Genomic DNA, 25,515 nt, shown 5'->3' with positions numbered 1-25,515 from the left:
GGGAACTTTGACTGGAAACTGAACGCTACCAGAAGAGTCTGGGTGATAGACATTATTTTCCTTTAACCACTGAACTGAAGAAAAGGAACTATATGCTTATCTGGCCTCCCTCTGCATCCCGTTTTCCCCACGGTATCAAAATTCCACTTTTTCTCTTAGGTACCCAGAACTAAGCTAGGGGTTTTATAAATAGCTCTAATCATCACAAAAATCCTAAGGTACTATTCATTTCAGTTTCCAGATACCAACACCTTCACCCTTTTCACCGTCTTATGCAAGATGCAGCATATCCCAGGCAGTCTCTGTGTCTGGGATAATAGATTCCATGTGAACCTTTGAAACTGTCCATGAAATTTCTGAGCACCCCTGACCAGGGAGAGAGAAAATGAATCTTTGGAACATTCTAGACTTGCTAAGTGCATACTATTTATGTAAGAGTACTTCATATTCAAGAAAACCCTGTGACAGTCTCTCAACTAGGCTACTTTCCTAATTTGGGCACAGACTGCACTGGAAACATCCCCAACAATTGAGAGCAAGACTGCATAGCTACTCCAATGCCCATGTTCTCGCTTCTTTGCCACAATGCTAAATCTGATTTCCCAGTCCTGGCCAATGCAATGTGGTACACATCACACATGACCCTTCCAGATCTGACCCTTCAACCTACCCAAGGAGAACAGAACAAAAATCTAATCCTAGAAGTTGGGAGTCTACCTCTCTCAGGTCACACAGTTCCAGCAGATAAGTGCACATAGAAATTGAGTAACACAATTGGAAAGTGTCACATATGAAGTTGTATCTGTCTGTATCTACATACACAAGAGCTACTCATCCATTTAAATGTGCCACCAATATTTAACATGTGTAAGGTCACCAGAAAAAAAAATTCAGCAATCTCCAAAGTCTAAAATTTCTCCCCACTTATTTTTCTGGGTTTTCTTCAGAAAAACCCAGAAGTCACACATTAAAATTTTCAAAGTGACTGAAAACCTAAACATCCCAACTTGGATCAAGGAGGAAGTCAAACTAAAATTAACAAATGCAGGAAAGTACAGAGAGGTCCAGAATGATAGCAGTGACCTGTATTTGAAACAATACACAAGAAAATATGAAGCCTTCAGTGATCTTGCTAAACACTGAAAACATCTAAGAAGCTACTAAAAATAAACAGAGTAATCAAAAAGGAGGTAAAAAAGCAGAAATCAATGAATTTAAAATGAAAAACAGATTTGACCAATAAAACAAAGAATGGTTTCATTTAAAAAGCCAATAAATTATACAGTCCCCTGATAAGCCTGGCCAAGAAGGAAATACCTGTATTTCACATTATGAATTAAAGATATAACCACATATATAAAAACAGAGAACAGACTGTCCAACCCTCTGCCCCCAGAAAACAGGGCTCAGTGAAAGGATTTTTGACAAAACATAAGTTGACAAAGTTTAAAATTACCTAATACCGTAAGAAATGAAAAATGAACATTTTAGTCATGAAAGATTTCTCAGCCTTCCCAAATACAAGTATCAGCTCATATCATTTTCAGGCTGACTCTACCAGAAATATTTATGATAGACGGATTACCTATATATTTCAAGTCCAGAGAGTATTTCACAAAGCCTCCAATTAGCTCACACAGAAAAAAATACTATTTAAATTTTTTTTATTTTTTTAAATCTTAAAAAAATACTTTTTTAAAGATTTTTTTAAAAGAATCTTAAAAAAAAGATTTTTTTTTTAACAAATCGGAGCCACCCAGGTGCCCCCCTACTATTTCAATTCTTTTTTTTTTAAGATTTTATTTATTTATTTATTTGACAGAGAGAGATCACAAGTAGGCAGAGAGGCAGGCAGAGAGAGAAGGGAAGCAGGCTCCCCGCTGAGCAGAGAGCCCAATGTAGGGCTTGATCCCAGGACCACGAGATTACAACCTGAGCCGAAGGCAGAGGCTTTAACCCACTGAGCCACTCAAGTGCCCCTAGGCCAGCTTTTTTTTTTTTTTTTTTTTTTTTTTTTTTTAATGTCTGTAAAGATGTCAGCTGGATTTTTCGAAGGGATTACGTTGAATCTGTAGGGGTTTTTTTAGGGAGTATTGCCATTTGGTGGTAGTATCCATGGACATGGAATTTCTTTCCCTTTTATATTCTCTTTAATTTTAAACAGTGTTTTATAGTTTCAGAGTACAGCATTTGCATGACTTTTGCTTTTTAAAGTATAGTGGCATCAGATGATAAAGGGAATTGTTTTCATAATCTCACTTTGTTTGCTCATTGCTACTTTATAGAAAAGCACCTGACGTTTCGTTGCACCTTGTATGATGCAGACTTGCCGACCTCATTAGTTTCTTAGTGAATCACTCTTAATACATACCAGATCTTGTTATTTGCAGATAGGACAGAAAGAAAATTATCTCTACCTGGTTGCCTTATTTTCTTGCCTAACTGGCCTGGCTAGAATTTCCAGAGCAGTGTTGAATGGAAGTGGTGAGAACAAGTAGTCTTGTGCCTGCTCTGAAGGAGGACCGCTTTGCTCTTCACCACGGAATGTGATGGTAGCTTGTGTTAGATGCTCTTAGCCAGGTGGAAGTTGCTTCCCGTTACTGGTTTGCAGAGTCTGTGCGTACGATGTGTGTTTGTTTTTATCTTGAAAGGGTATCTTTTTTTTTTTGCTCCCCTCCCCAAGTGCTGTTTCTGCATATGTGGAGATGATCATGTTTTTATTCTGTTATTGATTTGTGGTGTATTATATCAATTGAATTTTGGATGTTGTACCAAGATTGCATTTCTGGGATAAACCCCACTTAATCATGTTGTATAATCCTTTTTATAGATTCCTGGACTTGGTAGTATATTATTGAGAACTCTAACATCAATATGCAGAAGAGCTACTAGTCTGTGGTTGATACCATTGTCTGGTTTTGGTATCTGGACTTTTAAGCTGTGTGGAGAGCCTTCCCCCACCCCAAGCCAACCTTTGCCCATTGTATACTCGGTCCCTGACATTTGAGTTGTATATTCTTTTTTGATGATCCTCCTTGATTGAATTTTGAAAATGTTTCTTCTATTTTAAACAGCTATTCCATTTTTATCTTCCATTGTCTACAATCTCCATAATAGTGAGGAATAAAAAAACAGATTAAAGTTCCTTACAAAAGACAGGAAGACGGCAGCCAATCCAGTCTTCAGTGTGTTCCTAAATCTGTTTGATATGTCTGGTCGTTTCTATCTATCAATCTGTCTTACATATAAATATGTATGTATATTGTCCTCATGTGAAGGAAATTTAGCTTTTTTTCTGATACACTGAAAGACCAAAAAATAAAAAAAAAAAAGAATAGTGGTTACATTTTCTTTCTTGGTATCTTTTTGAGATGAGAGATGAAAAGGAGGAAATCTGCAATTCACGAATTCACGTAATCACATAATGTTGAACTCTTCCTGGGGAAAATCCTTGAATTCTCTTACTAATGTTGTATTTAGGAGTATTACAACGATATTAAAAACAATAGCAATACTGATAGTAGCAACTAGTTTTACTTTAAGCACTGATAAAAGGCACTGTCCTAAATGCTGGACACTAAACTCATGACATACTTATTAACTCATTAAGAATTGAAATAGTAGGGGCGCCTGGGTGGTTCAGGCAAATCCATAAAGCCAGAAAAGACATGAGTGGTCGCCTAAAGCTGGGGTGCTATGGGGAGATGGTTAAGGGGCACCTTTAAGGGTGTGGTATTTCTCTGGGAGGTAATGGAAATCTGTGGAGGACTATGTTGAATGCACAACTCTGAATATACTGAAAAATAGTGAAATAGAAACATTTTCAAAATTATCTGGAAACCCAAGTGCCCACTTTCCCATATTGGGAAACCCAATATCCCAATTGTGGCAGATACATTTTTAATTCACTTGGATCATGAGTGATACAAAGAAGATCATATGGGAAAGAACCATGAAAAGAACCGTGGAGTATCACCTTCTAGGCAGGCTGTTAGATCCCTGACAGATTCCAATTTCTCCATCTAACCTATCCTGTCCCTAAATCCTCCACTACTGAATCAAAAGCCTCAAATCCTTGGTCATCTTCTATATCTGGTTGGAGGTCCATGACCAATGTCTCCAAGACAATCTGCTGCTCTAGACATTGTCCTGGGAAGAAATCTGAGAAGTGATGGAAGATTCTCTATTACAGATAGGAACACTGCTGGACTGTAATAGCTGAATTCCTAAAAATACACAATCATATATCCCTCTTACATGCCAGGTCTCCTTAACTAGGTGAACATCTGCTTCAGTGTGGAAACCAGGTAGTCTCTCTGACCACAGCCAGTGCATGATAGATTCTGGCAATTCCGAGTCTTGATTAGAGCAAACAAACACGGAGGAAGGCACCACAGAACTCCAAGGGGGAGGGGAATTCTCCATTTCCTTATGTTTATTATTTTTTCAATCAAGACTGAGGTTTTCCTATTACAATGAAAAATGCTGAGATGATTCTCCATTCAAGGACCCCCAGGTTGCTTTAGAAACCTGCGAGGGAAGGGAAGGTGGCATCAGATGACCATGTGGCCACACAAATTGTTTTTTAAACCTTTCTTAAAAGGAGTTGGGTTTAAAAAAAAAAAAAAAATCCAAAAGAGAAAGCCAGGTAGTAGCTTTAAGATTTATACTTAGACCAGAAGAAATGTATATTTAAGGGCAGTCCACTTTGCAGGCCCTATCCTCTTCCACCGTCACAAGCAACCCTGCCAGGTAGATGGCCACCTCCCTTCATCCCAAGGAAAGGGAGTTCTGAGACCTTCAATGGTGCAGCAGAGCGAGACCTAGAACTCCAGGCCCCATCAGGCTGGCTCTGCAGTCAGTGCTCTCTCTACTACAACAGTTGCCATTCCGCTCACTTCTCACCCACCCTGGGTCCCCCCGCCCTGCTTTCATGGAGATTCAAGACCCTCTACGTTCCATCCTTGGACACTCGTATGGCCCTCCTACTGAGGCCACCCTCACACCCAACCCCTCCATGCTGCCCCGGGAGGAGGGGGTGCAGGGGGTTGGCAAGTACATGACCCTTCCAGGTCTGTGAAGCGGAGACTGGCTGGACACCTCCATGTTGGAGTAACAAGGACTCCTACGCCTTCTCCGCGTCTACAGAACACTTGGCCTCTGACCTGTACCTGCTCCCCAACACGTGCCACCTCACTTTCTCTGGCTGACTCAGAAACAGCCAAATTCTGATGCTGACAACATCCCTATATAAGGATTGGGGTCCGTCACATCCCTTTGGGGCAGAGATCAAGTTTAACCATTGAAACAAGGACACTGGATCCTCACCTCTGGAAAGAGGCACATGGAGAGCCTGTGCACCAGCCTCATTAGTCTGTTTTCTGCACCTCTCCATTCCACCCCCAAAATTGCATTTTCCTGCATTTCTCTTCTGACTGCCCACCTTGTTCCTGTTCAGTACCTCAAGACTTCCTGACCTGCCAGAATTCTGGCCCTTCCAGAGTTGCCCCTCTGTGCGCTCTTCCCTAACCACTGACCTAGCATCCCGAACTGCCTTTACAGAGCTCTGCTCTTGACAGGTCCACCTGAAGAGGTTTACCTGAATTCAGGTTCCCCAGAAGCAGACTGACACATGAACCTGAGAACAAGTGATTTCCTAAGAAGTGTTGGGGGGTGGGGGCAGGGAGAGTAGCAGGACCTGGAAGCCTCAGTCTAATCCCAGGTACCACTGGGGAATTAATCAAGCTGCAGAGCCAGTCTGGCTTTAAGGTCTCCAAGGCAAAGGAACTAGGCTTCTGCACTCCTGCATTCTGTCAATCACTGACTACAGGGTGCCTGGGGGAATCGGTGAACTCCCAGACACTTCTGTTCTCTCTAGTGGCTACAGAGGTGCCCACGTCTATAGTACTGCTCCTCCCTGCCCTCCCCGAGCTCTGCAGCCCCCTCCCCACACACAATGTGCCAATGACTGACCCCACACACCTCTTGCTTCCCAAAGATCACAGATTACAAAGATCACAGAGATTACAAGTAGGCAGAGAGGCAGGCAGAGAGAGAGGAGGAAGCAGGCTCCCTGATAAGCAGAGAGCCCGATGCGGGGCTCGATCTCAGAACCCTGAGATCATGACCTGAGCCAAAGGCAGAGGCTTAACCCACTGAGCTGCCCAGGCGCCCCCCAAAGTAAGTTCTTAATGCAAAGAAAATTCATCAGTGTGTTCAACAGCAACAAGGTCTCAGCTAGCTACAAGCCCTCTTAGAGATACAACCTCCCAATTCCAAGGCATTTTTATAGCCCATTAATTCTAAGTACACTTTCGAAAGTACAGCTTACCTGTGTTCCAGCTCTCGTATGGAGAGGATCACTCCTGAAGTCGATGGCTTCTGCTGCACGGTGGCCAAAAAGGTGAAGTCGCTCTTGTTCCGGAACAGCTGGATTAATTTCTCACTCACATGAGGGGCCGCATGGATCTCTCTGTCTGTATCTAGGAGTCAAGAAGGAAATGCAGAAACACAGGGGGACAGAGAACAAGGAGGAGGAAAAGGACACAGAACGAAGGAGAGGGTTAAGGAAGAAAGAGAAAAGACACAGTTAGAAATGTCCAGAAGATCCTGGTTCCATTTCTCATTTCTCCCCGCCCCCGCTGATACCCTGCTTTCAGGCACCACCCACCCCTTCATCCGGCAGCACCCATTCAACACAGAAACCAGAAATGCCACTTCCGTCACTGTACCCACTTGTCACCTGGACAAGTTCGTCGTGGGCCAGCCAGTGATTTTCTGACAGAAATTGTGATGGGACACTGAGCAAGGCGGCCGACTACAAGCAGATGAAGTTGCTGTAAAAAAGCTGAGAGACCACCGGATAAATGGATCCTCAATTCAGAGAATCCAGTGTTTAAAGCAGGTCCTAAATTCCACTCAGCAGGCCCCAGTAGGACTATTCTCCATTGACTCGGTCTCTCTTCATGAGGCGTAGAGAGAAACCTGTCCTTGCTTTGGACCCAGTGGAGACTGACTAGTGTTGATAATATCAGACAATTCCACTTTTGATTAAACAATCTGTGATCTTTAAGGGTGCCTGGGATTTCTCTGCAAACATGGAGTGGATGACTCCACTCCTGAAATATTAAAGCAGAGGTCAATTCAGCAGGCTTAGAGAACTGGGAGTCCAACTAATCATGCTCCTGGCCAGGAATCGCTTTCTTCAAGTTCTGCCTAATGAGACATTCATCATTTCATACTCCGACCCTCCCCCTCCATGCCCCAATCATGATAAACTAGGTGTTCTCGCTATCGCACAACTCACCCCCTCAAATGAGAAACTCACCACCAACAGAGCAGAATTATAACTTCAGAGGATGACAAATGAATACCAAAGGAATGTTTGGTTCCTCCTCCCATGCCCTGACCCCATCCATCCTCTGCAGAAATACTTCATTTTTTAAACTCCTGGAGAAATAACCAAGACCCTCAAAATATCTGTGGCCCAAGCAACATCACAGACTATGGGGACCTTGAAGAACCTCATCCTGAAGAGTGGTTTCTAATGGTAAAACAACCCTCAAGTTCTTGACCTTGGGCCTCAGTCTTCTCATCTCCAAAATGGGGGTGGGGAAGAGGAGGAGAGGGGAACCAGGGGATTTCTCAAGGCCTCTCCATCCTCGGGTAATCCCTCGAGCTACTGTTGGAAAGACCATCTTCCATCTGTAGAAGTCTAGGCTATGCGAGGCAGGGAGCGACGTTGGTCCTCTATCTTGGAGGCACCTAACCCAGGTGGAGGACCTACTCACAGAAAACCCACCTAAGACATTTGCTTTTCTACCCAAAGAAAGGCCTTCATCACTTCACTGTTCAGTGGCAGGCTTTTAGTTTTTGTCAAGGGTGGAGCTAAGTGCCACTCAGGGAATGCTTTAACATCTTCTACAAAATCCCAGCCAAAGACTTTGCAGGACAATATTCAAGATCTATTAAATGTATGAAGTAATCGCTTTGTCAACTAGAGATCATTAGCAAATGTTTATTAACATTTTTATACTGCTGGGTACAAGTCCTAATAAATTCCACCTAAAATTTAGTGCCACGGACACATACACGTGTGCGTGGCTCTTGAGATTTACATGTTTACTTTTGCCCTTTTTGCTGTTTCCTTCTTTATGTGTCTATTAGGAATTAACTGATGGGCAGTGTTGGCCCAGAGAGCTCATCAGAGGTTCTAAAGCAGGAGCCCAATGCGAAGGGACAATGGCCAGTCAGCCACGATATTCAGAGCTCTTTCCTCCAGCAGGCACATCAGTGATGACTGTCCTCACCTCTCACTCCGTTCTCTTGATATCACTCCAGCTCCATGACCAATGACACTCAAGTATATATCTACCACCCCCAATCTCTTCTTTTTTTTTTTTTAAGATATTTACTTATTTGTTTATTTGACAGAGAGAGAGATCACAAGCAGGCAGAGAGGCAGGCGGGGGGAGAGGGGGAGCAGGCTCCCTGCTGAGCAGAGAGCCCGATGCGGGGCTTGATCCCAGGACCCCGAGATCACAACGTGAGCCGAAGGCAGAGGCTTAACCCACTGAGCCACCCAGGCACCCCTACCCAGTCTCTTCTTCAACAGACACGTTCAATATCCTTACTACCTCCACATGAAGGTCTAGTAAGTATTTCATATTGTATATGCTGAGGACAAAACCCTTGTCCTCCCCTCTGCCCAGCCCTCGATTTTCCCCTGGAGCTCACAGTCTTAGTAAATGGCAGCACCCAGGTCAAACCAAAAAGACCAGAAGTTGTCCTTCAACCCTCTTTTTCTTCTACTCTCCACATCCAATCCAAGAGCAAATCATGAGGACGCCCAGGTCTGGAAATCTGTCCGCTTCCCCCCAGCTCCACTCAAACTCCTCTCCAAGCTGCACCTCTCACTGGGGCACCTCCAACAGCCTAACTGGTCTCCCTGCTTCCATACTGCCTTCCTTTCTCCATTCTCCACGGCAGTCCAAGAGCTCATTTTAACACCTAAAACAGCATCCTTGCATTCTCTTGCTAAAAACCCTCCATGGCTTCCCAGTCCTCCCAGGACAAAAATCCAGGCTTTTTAGCATGGCCCACAAGGTCACCTACCAAATGACTTGCCTATGTCTCCCAATTCCATACTCTTCTTCCACACCCAAGCCCACTCCTGCCTCAGGGACTTTGTACTACCCTTCCCTTCCCCCACCCTCCCCATGCCTGGCTCCATCAGCTCCAATGGCAAATGCAACTCCTGGTCACTCCCTCCAAAGCAGGCTCTCCAGAAACACTGAGTACACCACTCTGGTTATTTTCTCCATTCCACTCAATTACTGTACTCTTTCTTTGTATTACTCATTTCCTGTTTGTTCTGTTTTTTACTGTATTTCCTTTCTTTCCCCTCTAGACTACAAGCTCCATAAGGACAGGCAGATTTATTCATTCACGTTGCATCCGCAGTTCTCAATGCCTGGTATTAAAGAGGCATCCAATAAAGACACCTGGATTTATTTTCCATTTACTTTTATCATGTATGCTGTTATTTCAAAGAACCACCAAGATTACGGTCAGAAAAGAATAGGATACCTTTCAGAAAAGGAGAAAATAAATGGTTACGTGTCACAAGTCCGTGGTTTTAAGTTTAAAGAAAAGCATGTTCAGGGCCAATTCAGCCCCTCCTGTTTATAGGACACCCCATCTAACAGTCTAATCCAATACAACCACACTACTAATCACCCCACCCCTCTTACAAAACTGCGCATTTCTTCTGCCGACTTCTCATTTCTCTTTGTGAATAACTGACACATTGAAATAAAGAGACCCCCATTAGCACTCACCAGAGTGAAACGTAAAAAACATCTATTTTCAAACATGGGAGACTTTATGAGCATTCTCATTTTCAGAAAAGCTCTTTCAAGTAAATGCTTACCATAACTCAGCTGCCAAAAGAACACCAGAAAGTAATTTCACTTCTTACAACATAGAGGCAAGAACAGTGAACCAGGTTTCAAGGGACTGAAGACTACCAAGTTTGACAGATAACTAGCTGTGTGACCTTGGATAAGACACTTTACCTCTCTGAGCCTCACACTCCATATCTGAAACTAGACATGATTGGAGATTATGGGGCTCAAGTTCTCTCCAGGACTCATTTCTGTTCATCACCATACCCTAGCCACCCAGCTAAGGGCAGGACTGGTGGTAATTTCCACCTATGAAACACCTCAGTTCTACAATTCTCTTCTGCTGATTTTCCAAATCAACATAAATGTAAAGTTATCAATTGCTGGAACCAGTGATGGGTCACCTACTTTTCTCTTTCCGGGAGTTAAACGAGCTACCTATGAAAGCCAATTAATGAGAATCTATAGTAAGTATTGTACTGCTGTATGCAACCATTATGATGTGCTTTCTATATTATTGGAGAATATTCAATTCTGCTAGAGAGAACAAGAGAAACAAGCAGGATGAATAAAGCTCATAGGAAGTGTTAAATATAGATAGCAAGTTAGAAACCTGTAAAACGTGTTCAACATAGATCCAGTAAATGAAACCTAAATGTGTTGAACACAGATAAAAAGGACTGAATGAGCCTGTTACCTAGGAATGGAATGGGGTGGAAGAACCAAGTCATAATGTACAAATCACAACACCTTCAAAATGACAGCTAGATCATCCCTAAATCGGATAACTATCTTGGATACTCATTCCATTCCCATTCTGGCCCCACGTGTACTCTGCCTGAGAAATGCTAACCAAACCCATCACGACTCACCAGATTGACGCGCACCTGCAGCTGGGACCAGGAGTACTTGCCATCCCCAAGAGTGGAAATGCACTGACACGGCACCTCCCGTCTGCTGAACTCCACCTTCTTAGAACCTCCGCTCCAGTCCATGTAACCTCTGCATCAGCAAAGAAGCTGATGGGGCAAAGACTGAACACGTGAACAATGCAAAACCCAGGAATCCAGTAGGGTGGCCCATCCTTTCCATAGCATGGACCCTATCCTACTCCATTTCTTTCCCTTGCTTCCTCCTGGACATTGTGGATTTATTTAATAAGTCGCATGATAGGGGCGCCTGGGTGGCTCAGTGGGTTAAAGCCTTTGCTTTCAGCTCAGGTCATAATCCCAGGGTCCTGGGATCAATCCCCACATCAGGCTCTCTGCTCAGCGAGGAGCCTGCTTCCACCTCTCTCTCTGCCTGTCTCTCTGCCTACTTGTGATCTCTGTCAAATAAATAAATAAAATCTTTAATAAAAAAAAAAAAAGCCGCATGATTCAAGCATCTGAATTTGGTTGGTAAAGTGGTTTTGTGACCTCTGGAGGAACCACCACCACTTACAGTGAACATTTTACATTAAAAAAGTTGTCCTTCCAAACGTCCAGAGGTTTTATGTGATGTAGTTAAGAAGTGCTAAATCAGCAGCAAGGGTTAAGTGCTTTTTTCTTTCCTTGGATGAAATGGCTCTACCTAGACATTTTTAAAGACTAAAAATGCTAACATGATGATTAAGCATCAGTTAAAAAAAAAAAAAAAAAAGTACTGGATGAAGGGAGGGGATTGAAGAAATTAAATGAGGCTATTCACAGACTCTTCTCTGCCTATTACAGAAGCAGCTTCCTTGCCCTTTTGCCTGATGATAGGATGAGGATTTTCATTGTCAAACATACCTGTGTTTCCTCTGTGCCAGGCACTGTGCTTGCTGGGCACCAAGGAAACACGGTTCCTGCCCTTGAGGATATCTGTTGTCTATCGTATCCCACCTGGGGAGGACAGGTAGAGAAGGGCAATGCACCAACGAAGGAGGGGGCAGTGGAGGCTGGGAAGGACAGGGTGGAAGACAGAGCTTTGAACCAGAGACAAAAAAAAAAAAAAAAAAAAAAAGAATAAGCATTTATCAGGCAGGAGAGAGAGGGAGAAGAGGGCACTCATTGCAGGACTGCTGTGCAGATGTGGACACCCATGTGTCTTCCATTATCTTAGCATTTTTCTTTCTCTGCAAGCATCCCTCTCGCCAGAAGTCCAGCAGGACAGAAGCTACTCTGCATAATATTAGAGGAAACTCCCCACCGATGGACAAGCAGAAGGGGCAAAAGCAGCAGCAGCCAGAAACATGCCAAAAGAAACACCTGGGCAGCCCGCCTCAGCCTTGACCGATGGAGAATTTGGGGGACATCTCAGTAATAACATCATGTTTAAACAGAGAACCTCACATATGACAGAATCCAGATGGAGACTTGGCACATCCTTCCAGCCTAAGTCCCATGTAAGCACGTGGTAAGATTGACCCCCCAAAGGTAAAGCAACACTTGTCAATTTGAAATAGAAGGTCGCTTTTCATTGAGGAGTACAGAGCAAGTTCGCCAATTCATAACACGCCACTGTCCATGGGGCAACTCCAGCTGGGGAGGGGGAGAGGGAAGAGGCATATTTTCCATCATTTCCAGCCCTTCTTTAAGAAGGTCTAAGGTTATCGATCCAAGGAGCTTTCAAAGAAGCAGAAATCACAAGCAGAAAGAAGTAGGGATGCTAGGAGACTCCTGGTTAACATGTAAAGGATTTCTACCTTCACTAGCAAACACACAATGACATCCCATTAAACCTCCATTAGCTCCAGAAGCCGACTCATGCATAAATGTGTGTACAGTGCATTGTGGTGCCACGTAGAGGGCTAACTGCTTTGCACATACCACTTACAGTAACCCTAGGAGTAGCCACTGTTATTTTTCCTCCTTTATAAGTGAGAAAACAAAAGCTTACCAATTTTCTAAGACACTGGGCTAAGCCAAGAGGAGAGTCTAACCTGGCAGGCCAGTTTCTCAAACTACACTCCTCACTCTGCTACATCCGCTACGGAGGTGTGTGAGCTCCACGCTTGGTTCAAGTGGAATAGGGGACAAATCCTCATCATACTTCAGCGCTGGACACTTTGTACTTAGGCAATATTTATGAGCAAATTATTTGTACAATCCCTGAGCTAAATATCATTTCCCCCATTTTGCAGGTGAAGAAACAGAGGCACAGAAGTTTTACAGTTTTACATAGCAAGTCAATGGAGATAAAGGTGGCGTCTTGCCCCAGCAGAGTCCGCCATGATACTCCGTGGCATTCGCCTGGCGCCCTTGCCTACTTGGCCATCCTCCTTCCCTTCCCTGTTCTCACCCCTCCTCACTCCTGTACTCCAGCCACACAAAACTCCTTTTTCTTCCCAGGGCCATGTTCCTCCACACGTAACATTCTTACATTTCCCTCTCCATTTACTCTTCTTTGGGTACCAGCTTAATTGTCAATTCTTCAGGCTAGCTTTCTCTGACCACCCCAAGCCGGCTCAGATTCCCTATACTAGGTGTTCACTGTATTTATCATAACCACCAAGGCTTTGTGTGTAATCATTTTATTGCATATAATCATTTTATTAATGGCCAGCATGCCCACCGACTGTAAATCCCATGAGGAATGGTTTATCAATATATTCTCCACACTCTACAGAGTACCCGGCATAGAGATGATTAATGGAACAGACGTTTGAGTCTCTGTCTTGACTCTAAAATCTAGAGCACAGTGTAACAAAGGAGGTTTACTAAAGACACGCAACCAGAACCCCAACCTGTTGAAAAAAGTACATCAAAATAACGAGCTGCCTAAGGAATAATAAAGCTATCTGAGCATCCCCGACTCCTCCACTGGGGGACTCCACCTAAGAATTCTGTGACACATTGTATTACTATATGGCTCCATTAAAAGATTCTGGTATCTTCGTAATTTCACTTATTAAATAGGCATGTTTAGGCAGTTCAAGTTCTTATAAACCTTTACAAGTTTCAGTAAGGACAATCAAGGCACCCACCTGTCACTAAGAAATTAGCATACCAAGAGCCATTCTCATCCAGCACAACCTGCCAGTGATCCAGTCTCCTGTCAGGTCCACATCCCTCCAGCCCCATCTCAGTTGGGCACCTCCGAGTAAAGAGATGTAAAGCATGAACCCCACCTGTAACTGAGTCACAGGGCCAGGAAACAAGAGACTGATGAAAAGATGTTCATGGGAGTAAGACTACCTTGTGTAAGTAGTTCAAGCTTCCATTTCCCAGATGCTTAAGTGGTAGGGATATGACACACAGCATGGGGACAATAATATATGTCATGTATTTGAAAAGGGCTAAGAGTAGATCTTGAAAGTTCTCATCACAAGAAAAAATTTCTAACGATGGCAATGGGTGTTAACTTCTTGTCTCATAATTTTGCAAAACATACATACATCATTCTGTTGTACACCTGATACTAGGTTATCAATCATAGCTCAATAAACTTAGAGGAATAAAAAAAAAGATGGCACTGTACACCAAAGAAGTTATCGATCAACAGTTAAATCAGACTACATATACTCAATGGAAAATTAGATAGAACAAGCATATCAGAAGTATTAGAACATAGGAAGCATCCAGGCAATGATGCCCAAGATGTACACATGTACAGCATATATGTGTACATTAAGATCTAGTTTTAGTGACACATGGCCCAGAGATAGGACTGACCACCGGCCATCAAGAGCTCCCATCAATAATTGGGAGCTGATGTAAAATTTCTTCCACAGATCTTGATTTTCCAAATCAGAGAATTATCTTTAAGAAAATGTATGCAAAAGTGTTAGAATATATTATAAAAACAGAGGAGAAATAATCAGAGCAAGCCACAAAAGAAAATAAGCACCAATCACCTTGCTTCTAATCACATAATTGTGTCTCTTAAATCAATGAGGACATCAGATGCTCCCTGCAGCCAATCTTAACCAGGTCTGACTTCCTATGAATACCGTGTCCCTCCTCAATAAGGAAGGCTGGTCAGCTCCCCAGGATAGCCCGCTGGGGCACTGCAGCACAGAGCCCCTGCCCATGGTAACTCAAGAGGAGGTCTATTTTGGCAGTAATTGAGAGTACACCCTCTTTGGGTAGCATTTTAATCTACACTCAGATAAACCCAAAGGCATGCCCCCCATACTGCGTGAAGCTACAGGCACAAAAGGTCAGCAAGTGTAAGCAAAAACATTGTTCCCACCATAGGATGCTCTCCAGGGTCTTGTAAAAGACAAAAGGGCAGTCCTTGGCCCTGCTCTCCAGCATCTACCCATTCATCCATTTATTTCCTCGCTCACTACCTTTAAAACTTAGAGCACTCCTCTGAACACAAAACTAAGACCTCTTCTAGTCACGAGGGGCTAAGAGTCCAGGATGAAAGACACAAACATAGATAAAGGGGAGTGGTTTAGTTCAGAGCCATAAGCAGGCATGCTCAAGAGGCATCACAGGGCCAAAATAACCTGAACAGGACCAAAGTGCCTCCTCAGAGACTTAATCCCACCATTAAGGGGCAGTGTAGGATCCCAACTGTTTGGTTCAGATTCCAGCTTTCCCACTTAGCAGACAGGTTAACTGCTCCAAGGTCCTCTCTGTGCCTCAGATTTTTCATGTGTAAAATGGGAATAAGATTGCATCTACCCCCTGGGGCAAGTTTGAAGATTCAATGAATACAGACTAAGTTCTTCCAACAGTACATGCCACATAAGACACACACGACAATTTCTGGTCTATATGGAACACAGCAGAGGCTGGCCTTGGGTCCTGTAGGGCTGGAAGACCAAACAACACCAGCAACCACCCCACGAGAGCCTTCTTGCTGCAGCTGGTCACGGCTGTGGCCCAGGAGGAAGGCAATGGGGAGGTGAGCAGGGGTTGCCAACCATGGCTGGAGGCAAGATGGCCAGTTCACTCTTCTCTTAGATTGAAAACCAGTCATCGTCTCTGGGGCTTCCAGCTACTACAATCTAGGTCCAGCCAGCCAACACCCAGAACACGGGAGTTTTTGCTATGTGCTAGACATCAAGCTGAATACTTAACCTAACTTTGGCCAAGAAGCCTCGTGAGGTCACTAGAGGTGATGCTACCTCCATTTTATGAGTTACAAATACAAAGAGTTAAGTTTCCTACTAAGTAGTGTAGCTGGAATTCAAGCCCTGGTCTTGGGCCAACTACAGTGACCCCTGCTTTGCCTTGCCATCTTCTAGTCTTGGCCCTGCTGGCGTTGGAATGCCACTCCACGACGTACCTTCTGGAAGAGCCTGGTTAACTCCACTTCCTTCATCCTGGAGTGTTCTCACCTAGGACACAGTGGTAATACCACCCACCCCACATGGTTCAGTAGAAATAAAGATACATGGTACCTGCCCAGTATAGAGTACGTGCTTCCTAAGTACTTCCAGAACTCCCTCGAGGACTTTTCCACAAAGATTTGCAAAGGCGCCCTGGAGAGCTACACCCTCAAGTCAGAGCTTCAACAGGGGCCAATGTGTTCACACACAGGACTACAGCCCATAGTCCTCACAACCCACTGATTGGACACTAACAGCCTCGCTTTAGAGAGGCTGCCTTGGACTCCCAGAAAACGGACCTATCCAAGATCCTACCTTCAGCAAGAGGCAAATATGTGCTTTCTGAGTCCATTTCTGAAGTTTTGTTGTTTTTGTTTTGTTTTGTTTTTCTGCACAGCTTCCCTAATGACAACATAATCAAGACAAGAAAATTCTTCCTCCAAGATCCTAAACTCCTCCATATATTGAGTTTCATCTCTAGCCTGGTTATGAAGTTTGAAGCAGTAAGCTGACCCAGTTATAATTAGTTCCCTATTGTGCACAGTCCTAATTCTTGGGCATAAAAGACTTTTTAAATGCTGTACTGGCCTTGACCTTGCCGTATCTTCTCAAATTCAATAGTAAACAGTAGGGCATCGTGTTTAACAGCTATGCTCTCTCATTTATGATTATTCGGCATAAATCATTTTTACATGTTGCTCCAAATGCAGTTTTTCAAGAATAAAAATCTGCCCGCATTGAAATGCACAGTGATTTTAATATGCAAACCTCCTACAGAGATGATGTCTCATTTTAATTATTGTTTCGGTTTAATGGGTTTTCATTAAATTAGAGGATGGAGCAATTACTAGGGTGAACAGCTAATGTTTGAAAGGTAAGCTCCTGTGGCTCTGTGGGCAAAAAGACAGTTGTGGCAGTGAGAAGCAGAAAGCAATACTCCTCTGGCTAAGCTTGTGTGCAGCCGGTCGGAAAACCGCACTGGCTACTTCTTGCCCAGCTTCATAACAGAGTTGACTTCCCCTCGTGGGGATATGCAAACAGCTCTAAGCATGAATTCACCTTGGGGTATCTTCATACAACTTTTTTTTTTAATTTTTTTAAATTTTTTTAAAGATTTTTTTATTTGTTTATCTGACAGAGAGAGCACAAGTAAGAGCAGCAGGCAGAGGGAAAGAGAAAGAAGCAGGCCCTCTGGTGAGCAGGGAGCCTGATGCAGGGATCGATCCCAGGACCCTGGGATCATGACCTGAGCGGAAGGCAGACGCTTAACCAACTAAGCCACCCAGGCGCCCCTTCATACAACTTTTTATCAGGAATCTGGGTTCCCCATCTTCACACTAGAAGGAGCTCCAGGAGTACACAGCCTGCAAAGCTCGATGACAACCACAGGAGAATACTCCTGATGAGATGTTCTCCTCTCCCATGTAAGGAACAGTTGGTTTAGTGGATTAATATCCAGCTTCAACACAGGCTGTAGTGTCCACCATCCTGCTAATTAGCAAACTGTCAGAGGCTCAACAAGAAAGGACTGTCTTGGCCTGGACATTACCTCGTCCCAGAAACTGCACGGACTTGGTATTTGGGGACCAAAGGGACAGCATAACTGCAGACAGAGTGAGGGAAAGAATGAGAAGAGGAGAGAATGAGGGGAGGCAGAGGTAAATTTCCTTTACTGGGGTTCCAGTGGTCAAAGGGGAGGGGCATGACTTAATACTGGAAAGGACCGGGACTCGGCCTGATCCAAGTCTGCACCTGGCGAAGGCAAGGAGGCTTGGAAAGATTCAAACATGCGGTTTTGTTTTTTTCCAAATGAGCTGAAGGAGAGAGGGCAGCTAGCTACAGGGCTCCTTCCAGAAGTGACTGGCCTATTACATTAAGGCAGGCCTGGTCGCTATGTTTGCAAAGGAAGGAACATGGGCCCATCTCGCTAGGCTATGGGAAAGAGGAAGAAAAAAAATATTTTCCACAACATGCTAAAAGAGGAAGAAATCATAAAGCAGCTTTAGTCCCAAGTAAATCAGCAGGAACTAAGAGATGAATAAGGTGCCCTCGTTGGGGCAGTAACCCCCAAGCCTCCACCCCCACCCCCACTCCCCTCCCATCCCCCACCCCTCTTCCCACCTCACCCCCCACACCCCTCCCATCCCACCCATTTATGCCGGCCAGGGCTACTAGAGAAGGTTCTTTGCTCCATTACTACAAGTGCCCTGAAGATTTCTGACAGGGGTAAGAATTTGGAACTCAATATGATGCTTTTTTGCCCCTTGCCTCTGCTCATTTCCACCATCCAAAAAAGCCCACCATCAGCTCTTAGATCACATGAATTAATCTAAGTACATGCTCGCTAACTCATTAGTTCCAGAGTCACTGCTGGGGAGGTCTCCCTTGGCATTTTACCATCTGCCTCGGCCACAGGGTGTCTGTCTCTGCTTCGGGGTTCCTGGGGAAACCACACAACCATTGGCCTTTCGACCCCGCACTGAGCAGGAACAGTGAAGCTCTATGGACACCTTGAACTCCAGACTTTGCACAGAAGCTCCAAGAAAAGGGTGTGGCTTCTTGCCGTGCTTTTTTGAAACCTGACCTCCTCTTTGGAGATTTTATTCCGAGCATATTCAACATTAATGTCACCTTTGAAGTGAATCACTGAAAATGCTCACTCCTGAACTCCTAACGGCTCTCTGGCTCCAAGGTCCTTCGCGGCCCATCTCCCGCTACCACCTTCCCCAACCAGATCTGCAACTAAGGGCTAAAATGACAATCCCCATTTCCAGAAGATTTTCTCAAGAAACGAAAAGGTCGATTTGGGGGGAAATTGGTCTTTTGTCATTGCTGCAAATACCCTGGCTCCCGGCTGTGTCCTAGGGTGACCCACCTGAGCTGCCAGTGGTCAGTCAGTGATTCCTTCCGGGTTGTAAATAGCACCTTCGTGGCAATTCACTCAAAGAGGGCTTCATCGGGCTTCTGGAGAGTTTCTCCTATTCTGGCATGGTCTCACTTGACCAGCAGATATCCTTTTTGGCTCCCCAAACTACCCCTTCCTAGAATGGTGGTTAGCTCCTCCCCGTGCAAGCGCCCATGGGCCATAGGTGGGCAGAGTGCCAGGGCACGGGAGGCACGCGGAGCTCCGCAGCCCAACGTCTCCCGCCTGCAGCTCCAGCCGCCTTCTCCACGCCGATCCAAACACCAATCCAAATCCTCTCTCGCAGCCCCTACACACCCCATTCCTGCCCTGGCACGACGAGGCTCTACAGCCCCAGCTGAATAAGAATTTCCCTTCCTACTCCAAAATCCAAATACGTACTGTGGGACATGTTCTCTGTGGCCTGTGGCAGGTTCTGTACCACAGGGATTAAGACACACACACAGTCAGGAGGGAGCCATCCAGCCAGTGTTTTCAGCTGTCTGGACCTGCCCCACTTATTTGCCCACATCTCACAATCTGCATCTTGCCAAACCCAATGGTCATTTCTCAGCCCTCAGCCCCAGGGACCTCTCCGCAACCTAACAGTTGCCCCCTCCCTCCTCTGAGGCACTGTAGTTTTCCTACAACCGCTGGGACCATCCTGAGGCATCTTCATTCCCTCTGCTGCCTCCTCTCCAGCTATACAGTCATTTGCCTTGTGTGCCAAGATATGGAAAGACTGGAAAACACTGTGCCGTGTTGTGGTAGAATTTGAGATCAGCCGACTTGGAATGTGCCATCAGTCCTGACACTTAGTATCTAAGTGACAGGTCATTTAATCCCTCTGCAATTCTGTTTCTCTCCCATTAAATGGTAATATAGTCATGATACTTATATCACAGAAGCGACATGACAAATACATGCCATCATCTCCATGAACAGTTTTAAAATGTTTGTCGCTGTCACTGTCTTCTTGAGTGCCAGGCGTCAGGCGCCACCACGGGAGTCACACCCATGCAGAGGCTACACTGGGACGGCTTCCTCTCACCAGCTTCCTCGAGGAGCTGACAAGCTAGCAGTGTGAACAGGTGGACAGAATCCAGTATGATGAAAATAACTCCCGAGTGAATAAATATCCCGCACTGAATCCATGAATACTTTGGACTAGAGATGGGAGGCCATGGGCACAAGGATGGCAGGGGTGGACAGGTGTCTCCAGATACATCCGTGAGAGACTGAGGAAGAAGTAAGCCCCCTGTCAGCAGAAGCCAAAGGAACAACAGTTGGCCTTTTTTTTTCCCCCAGTGAGGTTGATACATCTTTTTTTAAAAATGTCTCAGAATGTAACCAACTCACGATGGCTTCTTTCTTCAATTCTTTCTTGCTGTCCCACAACACCTATAGGGTGTAGGAACTCTTTTAAGTAGGCTTCTCTGGCTTCTAGTTCCCCAAATCCTCCTACCACTGGTGCCAAACAATCCAGACCCCATATTCTATTTTTTAAAAATGAGATAAATGAAAAAGCAATACCACAATATTTTGATCAACCACAGAGTAATAACAGGAGCATGATAAATGAAAAGATGCCTGTCAGCATTTCTATTTATGTGTAACTACTGATGGAGCCCTCCCCTTAATTATGCTCTTCTTCACTCTGCATAGAGTCTGTCAGTGTGGGGCCGGGGGTAACTGAGCCCGAGAGCCCCAACCGGCAGAAATACGTGCCACACACCTTGTCGTTCCGTGCAACTTTTCCAAATGAATTATTGGAGAGATTTAAGAATTCTTCAAAAATGTCACAATAATAACTATTTTATCTTTGTTATGCCATAATTATGATTTGGAGCTTTGCTTTTCTTATTTCATCCAGGCACACACCACAACTCATGAATAAAATATGACAAGTTTGATAGCAGCCATTGGAGAGGGTTCATCCGTACCAGCTGACGTGCCTCGAGTACAAAGAGCTTTTGTATTCCGACAGCCTTTGTTTCTGGGATGGGCTTTTATCTCAAAGAAGGACCACATGGGTTTCTCCCACCTCGCCAGTCCCCCTCCCACCACCCCACAGTTCCTGTCTTCAGCACAACACCTGAAACCGTGTTTACTTTGTCTTTTAATGAGGACATTTCTAAACAATTAGGCAACAAATCACAAAACCAAGGGTGCTCTGCTCACCAGGAAACTGACTTGAAATAACACATCAAACAATTGACTCCAAGAGACACAATGGGAATCACAAACCATCGCATCAAGTATGTGACTTTATGTCTTGGAAATCATTCACATCACTGCACCCAATGGCAAGATATTTAAAGCACCCACAAAGTTCTCCTTCGAGAGGTTTCCACCCCCTAGCAGAGGATGCGGGTCCCTTCAAAGTTCAGGCTCTGGCATGTCTTTCAAAGAAATAAATGTGAAAAGGAAGGGAAAGGAACGGGTGGTTCTGCAAAACCATCAGCATTTATCATATGGCCCAAGGGATGTCAGACTTCAAGTTTCAAGGTTTCATTTTTTAAAACAAATCTCTGAGCATCTTGTTCTATCACACATATAAAACCAGCCTGCTTCCAAGTTCCCCTCCAAATGCAATTTTTTTCCCCAGAGTTTGTTTCAAAATATGTAAGTGCAAAAAGACATTTTAAACTCGTTGCTTGCCTAGAATCTGAAGGACGAAGATTTAGACCTCCAAGACAGAGCAATGTGCCAATCTCCCAAAGTCGTGGGCTTGTCTGTGGAGCTTGACAAACAAAGCCAAGATTAAGCTGAGGCTGCAAAACATTTCTCACACTCCTCCAGAAAGTCAACCCCGGTACCATCAGGCAAACCAGAATGCAAAGGCTTAAGCATATGTTGTTTTCTTGTGTGTACTGGGCAAAAATGCACAGTGAGAACAAAGTTTGGGAAATGGTGGGTCTACGTTGTTTTTAACTGCACCCAGGTGCTCCAAACACCAGGCAATCCTCACTGGTGCCCCCTCGCACCCCCTAGAACCAGCCGAAGCCTGGGTGAATGGCTACTTGTTTGCAGCAGGGTTCTCTGAGGGGGTGAGTTTCATCACGCTGTCGTGTTACAATGAACAGTGCCTTGCCACCTGCTGACACTTCATGACATCGGGCAACCCAAAGATGGTGAGGTGCAGGGGAAAGCTAAAATGCTTCCTCCACCACCCTCTCCAGGCCCCACACTCCCAAAGTGCAAGCCAGACATGCCTGCAGACTGTACAGCAAGACAAGACTGAATATTTGGCAGCTAAATAAGGCGACAGCTTGAACACTCGTGAAAAATAACTAACTTTTATTTCCACAAGACAACACACAATCTCAGTGTTTGGAGCTCTGAGAGGCTGACCATTCGGAGATGCTGGGCGGAGCCTCCCTTCCTTCAGACCTGGTATCTGGAAGAGGCCAAATGAGGCCAGGGAATACGGCAGCAGCAGGTAAACCTGTAACAGAGTCTGTCAAATGGGATTAGACCTCAAAAAGCAGGTTTAGTGGGGAAAAAAAGGAAGGGAAATAAAAGATTCCCAAGCATATGTCAGTATTAACGACAAATCTTGATTTTTAACTCACAGGACCTCAAAGGGCAAATCTCAAGGTCCTGCGTGAGAGCCAGCAGCTGACTTCTGTCATCATGGGCCCTAGTGGGTCACTCCCTCTCTCCTCCACAGGCCAGGCACTGCCTTCCACACTCCGTTCGCCTTCCTCTCGCACCCAGGACTCCAGAGCAAAGGACAACATACTTCCGATCGACTCCTCCAGATAAAGTCTAGGGACTCATGGTCTGGGATGTGAGACGAACCTGCATTTGAGCCAACTCCGGTGTGCACCCAAATGTTTCTGGGGCTCTCCAATCACAACTTTAACAAGAGCCGATCAGCGGCCTCCCAGGCACAGCGTGAGCAGCAGAGAACTGGCCACACTCGTCAAGTCAACCAAAAGGATGAGTCAAACACCCTTGAGAACATTACAACCACATGCACTCCAGCCTAAAACTTTCACTGGTGGTACAGAAAATGCTGGCATTTCTCAATTCAAGTGTTAAGCCCCATTTTCAAATGTGGAAGAGGGCATGGCGGCTGCTGAGTGGAGACCCAGAGGCTACAACTAGGAGCAAGCTCTCTCCTCACCCCACACCACCCAGCCACGCTCTGCTCTGAGACTTCTGTTTGGCAACTGAGGAAGAAAAAAGAAGAGACTGTTGTTGTTGTCGTCCGTTATGATGGCAGCCTGAAGGGAGAGAAAGAGGACTGTTCCCTCCTCTCCAGGCCTTCGCGCAGGCTTTGAGCTTCTATGTCTAGAGAGAGAAGATCTCATAAGAGATGGGGTATTTCCTTGAGAGATTTTTGTGGATTCTGGGCAAAGCAAGGATACCTGGGGACCATGAGACAAGTGTAGAGTAATTCAAATAAGAGTCTTTCTCCTACTTTAAGCGAGGAACATTCTGCTCCTCCAAGGGTATGGGTCCCAGGCCAAAGCAGGGAGAAGAGCTCCATCCTCAAGCAGAGCAAAGACCTCCTGGATCCATGAAGACTGGCATCTCTGGGGTCCATCACGAACAGCATGGACAGAAGTAGTGACTCATAAGGGGTTCTGTCAGGCCTGGCAAAGACAAACCTCCCAGCAGATTCCAGAACTGACCACAGTAGAGACAAAGGAACAACTTGCCCAATGGTGGATGAAGCTATCAGACTGAGTGGTGAGGTGCCATAGAAGGGACCCCAGAAAGACTTGGGGTTCCTGAGATTTTGCATATGAAAGCTAAAGATTCTTCTTGGGCAGAAAGGAACAAGAGCAGGGGCTTCATGGTCATTAGCAACATTGGTTACATTCGTATTCACAGCTTTGTGAACCCTCCTAACATCTGAATCTCCCTTAAAACAAGCCATCGCTGCTATGATGAACACGTGCTGGTGAGGATGTTGAGACAAGCAGACTCCTTGTGTACTGCTGGTGGGAATGTAAACTGTGCAATCACTAGGGAAAACAGTATGGAGATTCCTCAAAAAATTAAAAACAGAACGGCCATATGATCCAGCAATCCTACTTCTTGTACATATACAAAGGAAATGAAATCTCTACCTCAAAGAGATATCTACACCCCTCTGTTCGCTGCAGTATTATTAGTAAGAGCCAAGACAAGGGAAAAAGCTAGGTGTCCCCAGACAGATAAACAGAAAAAGAAAATATACACCTATATATGCGTGCGTGCGCACATACACACACACGCGCGCGCACACACACACACACAATGACATATTATTTGGCCATAAAAATAGAAGGAAATCCTGTCATTTGCAAGGATGTGGATGGACTTTGGGGGCATTACACTAAGTGAAATAAGTCAGACAAAGAAAAACAAATACTGAATGAATTTTACTTCACTTAAAAAGGCACATTTATAGAAAGAAAGAGGAAAATGGTGGTTACCAGAGGCTGGATGGGAGAAATGAGTAGATGTTGGTCAAAAGATACAAACTTCCGGGGTGCCTGGGTGGCTCAGTGGGTTATGCCTCTGCTTTCAGCTCAGGTCAGGATCACAGGGTCCTGGGATCGAGTCCCACATCGGGCTCTCTGCTCAGCAGGGAGCCTGCTTCCCCCTCTCTCTCTGCCTGCCTCTCTGCCTACTTGTGATCTCTCTATTCCTGTAAAATAAATAAAATCTTTTAAAAAAATACAAATTTCCAGTTATAGAAGGAGTAATTCTGGGGATCCAATGAACAACATGGTGACAAGAGTTAATATTGTATTATATACTTAGAACTTGTTGGGCGCCTGGGTGGCTCAGCGGGTTAAGCCGCTGCCTTCTGCTCAGGTCATGATCTCAGGATCCTGGGATCGAGTCCCGCATCGGGCTCTCTGCTCAGCAGGGAGCCTGCTTCCCTATCTCTCTCTCTCTGCCTGCCTCTCCATCTACTTGTGATCTCTGTCAAATAAATAAATAAAATCTTAAAAAAAAAAAAAAGAACTTGTTAAAAGAGTGGATATGAAATGTCCTCATCACAAAAGAACCTAATTGTAGGAGATGATGGGAATTAACGAACTTTACTGGATACATATCAAATCATCGTACTATGCACCTTAAATGTACACAATGTTATAGCTCAGTTATAAATCAATAAGTTGGGAGGAAAGTCATTCGTGGCAGGAAGTAGAAGCGTCCAACTACTGAGGTACTTCAAGTGGGCTTCCTCCATGAGGACCATGGATGCTCTGAATATCTGAGCCTCCAGGTCAGCCCACGGGGAGCACTGAGCTGAACTGCAAAACTACAAGAAGCAATAACTGAAATGCCCTGAAACTCGGAATACGGGGCATAGAAAGGGAGGCAGGTTAAAGTAAGAGCTGAGTTTAAATGCAATGAGATCCCTGATGTGAGGAATTTGAGAGGCAAAGTCGGGGGGTGGGGGGTGGGGAAGGAAAAAATGAAACAAGATGGGATTGGGAGGGAGAAAACCC

General features: G+C 44.8%; 1 protein-coding gene across 2 annotated transcripts in view; it reads right to left on the bottom strand.

The window, feature by feature from the left end:
* Window positions 1-25,515, bottom strand: part of NELL1 (neural EGFL like 1) — an 833,013-nt gene that overhangs the window by 751,651 nt on the left and 55,847 nt on the right. For both annotated transcript variants that reach the window (XM_032359330.1, XM_032359331.1), the window contains exon 3: window positions 6,332-6,482. In XM_032359330.1, the coding sequence (XP_032215221.1) occupies window positions 6,332-6,482 (151 nt within the window). The remainder of the gene's footprint in view (window positions 1-6,331; window positions 6,483-25,515) is intronic.

The sequence above is a fragment of the Mustela erminea genome, chromosome 9, assembly GCF_009829155.1.
Source record: "Mustela erminea isolate mMusErm1 chromosome 9, mMusErm1.Pri, whole genome shotgun sequence".
NCBI lineage: Eukaryota > Metazoa > Chordata > Mammalia > Carnivora > Mustelidae > Mustela > Mustela erminea.
This window is presented reverse-complemented; position numbering and strand designations above follow the sequence as displayed.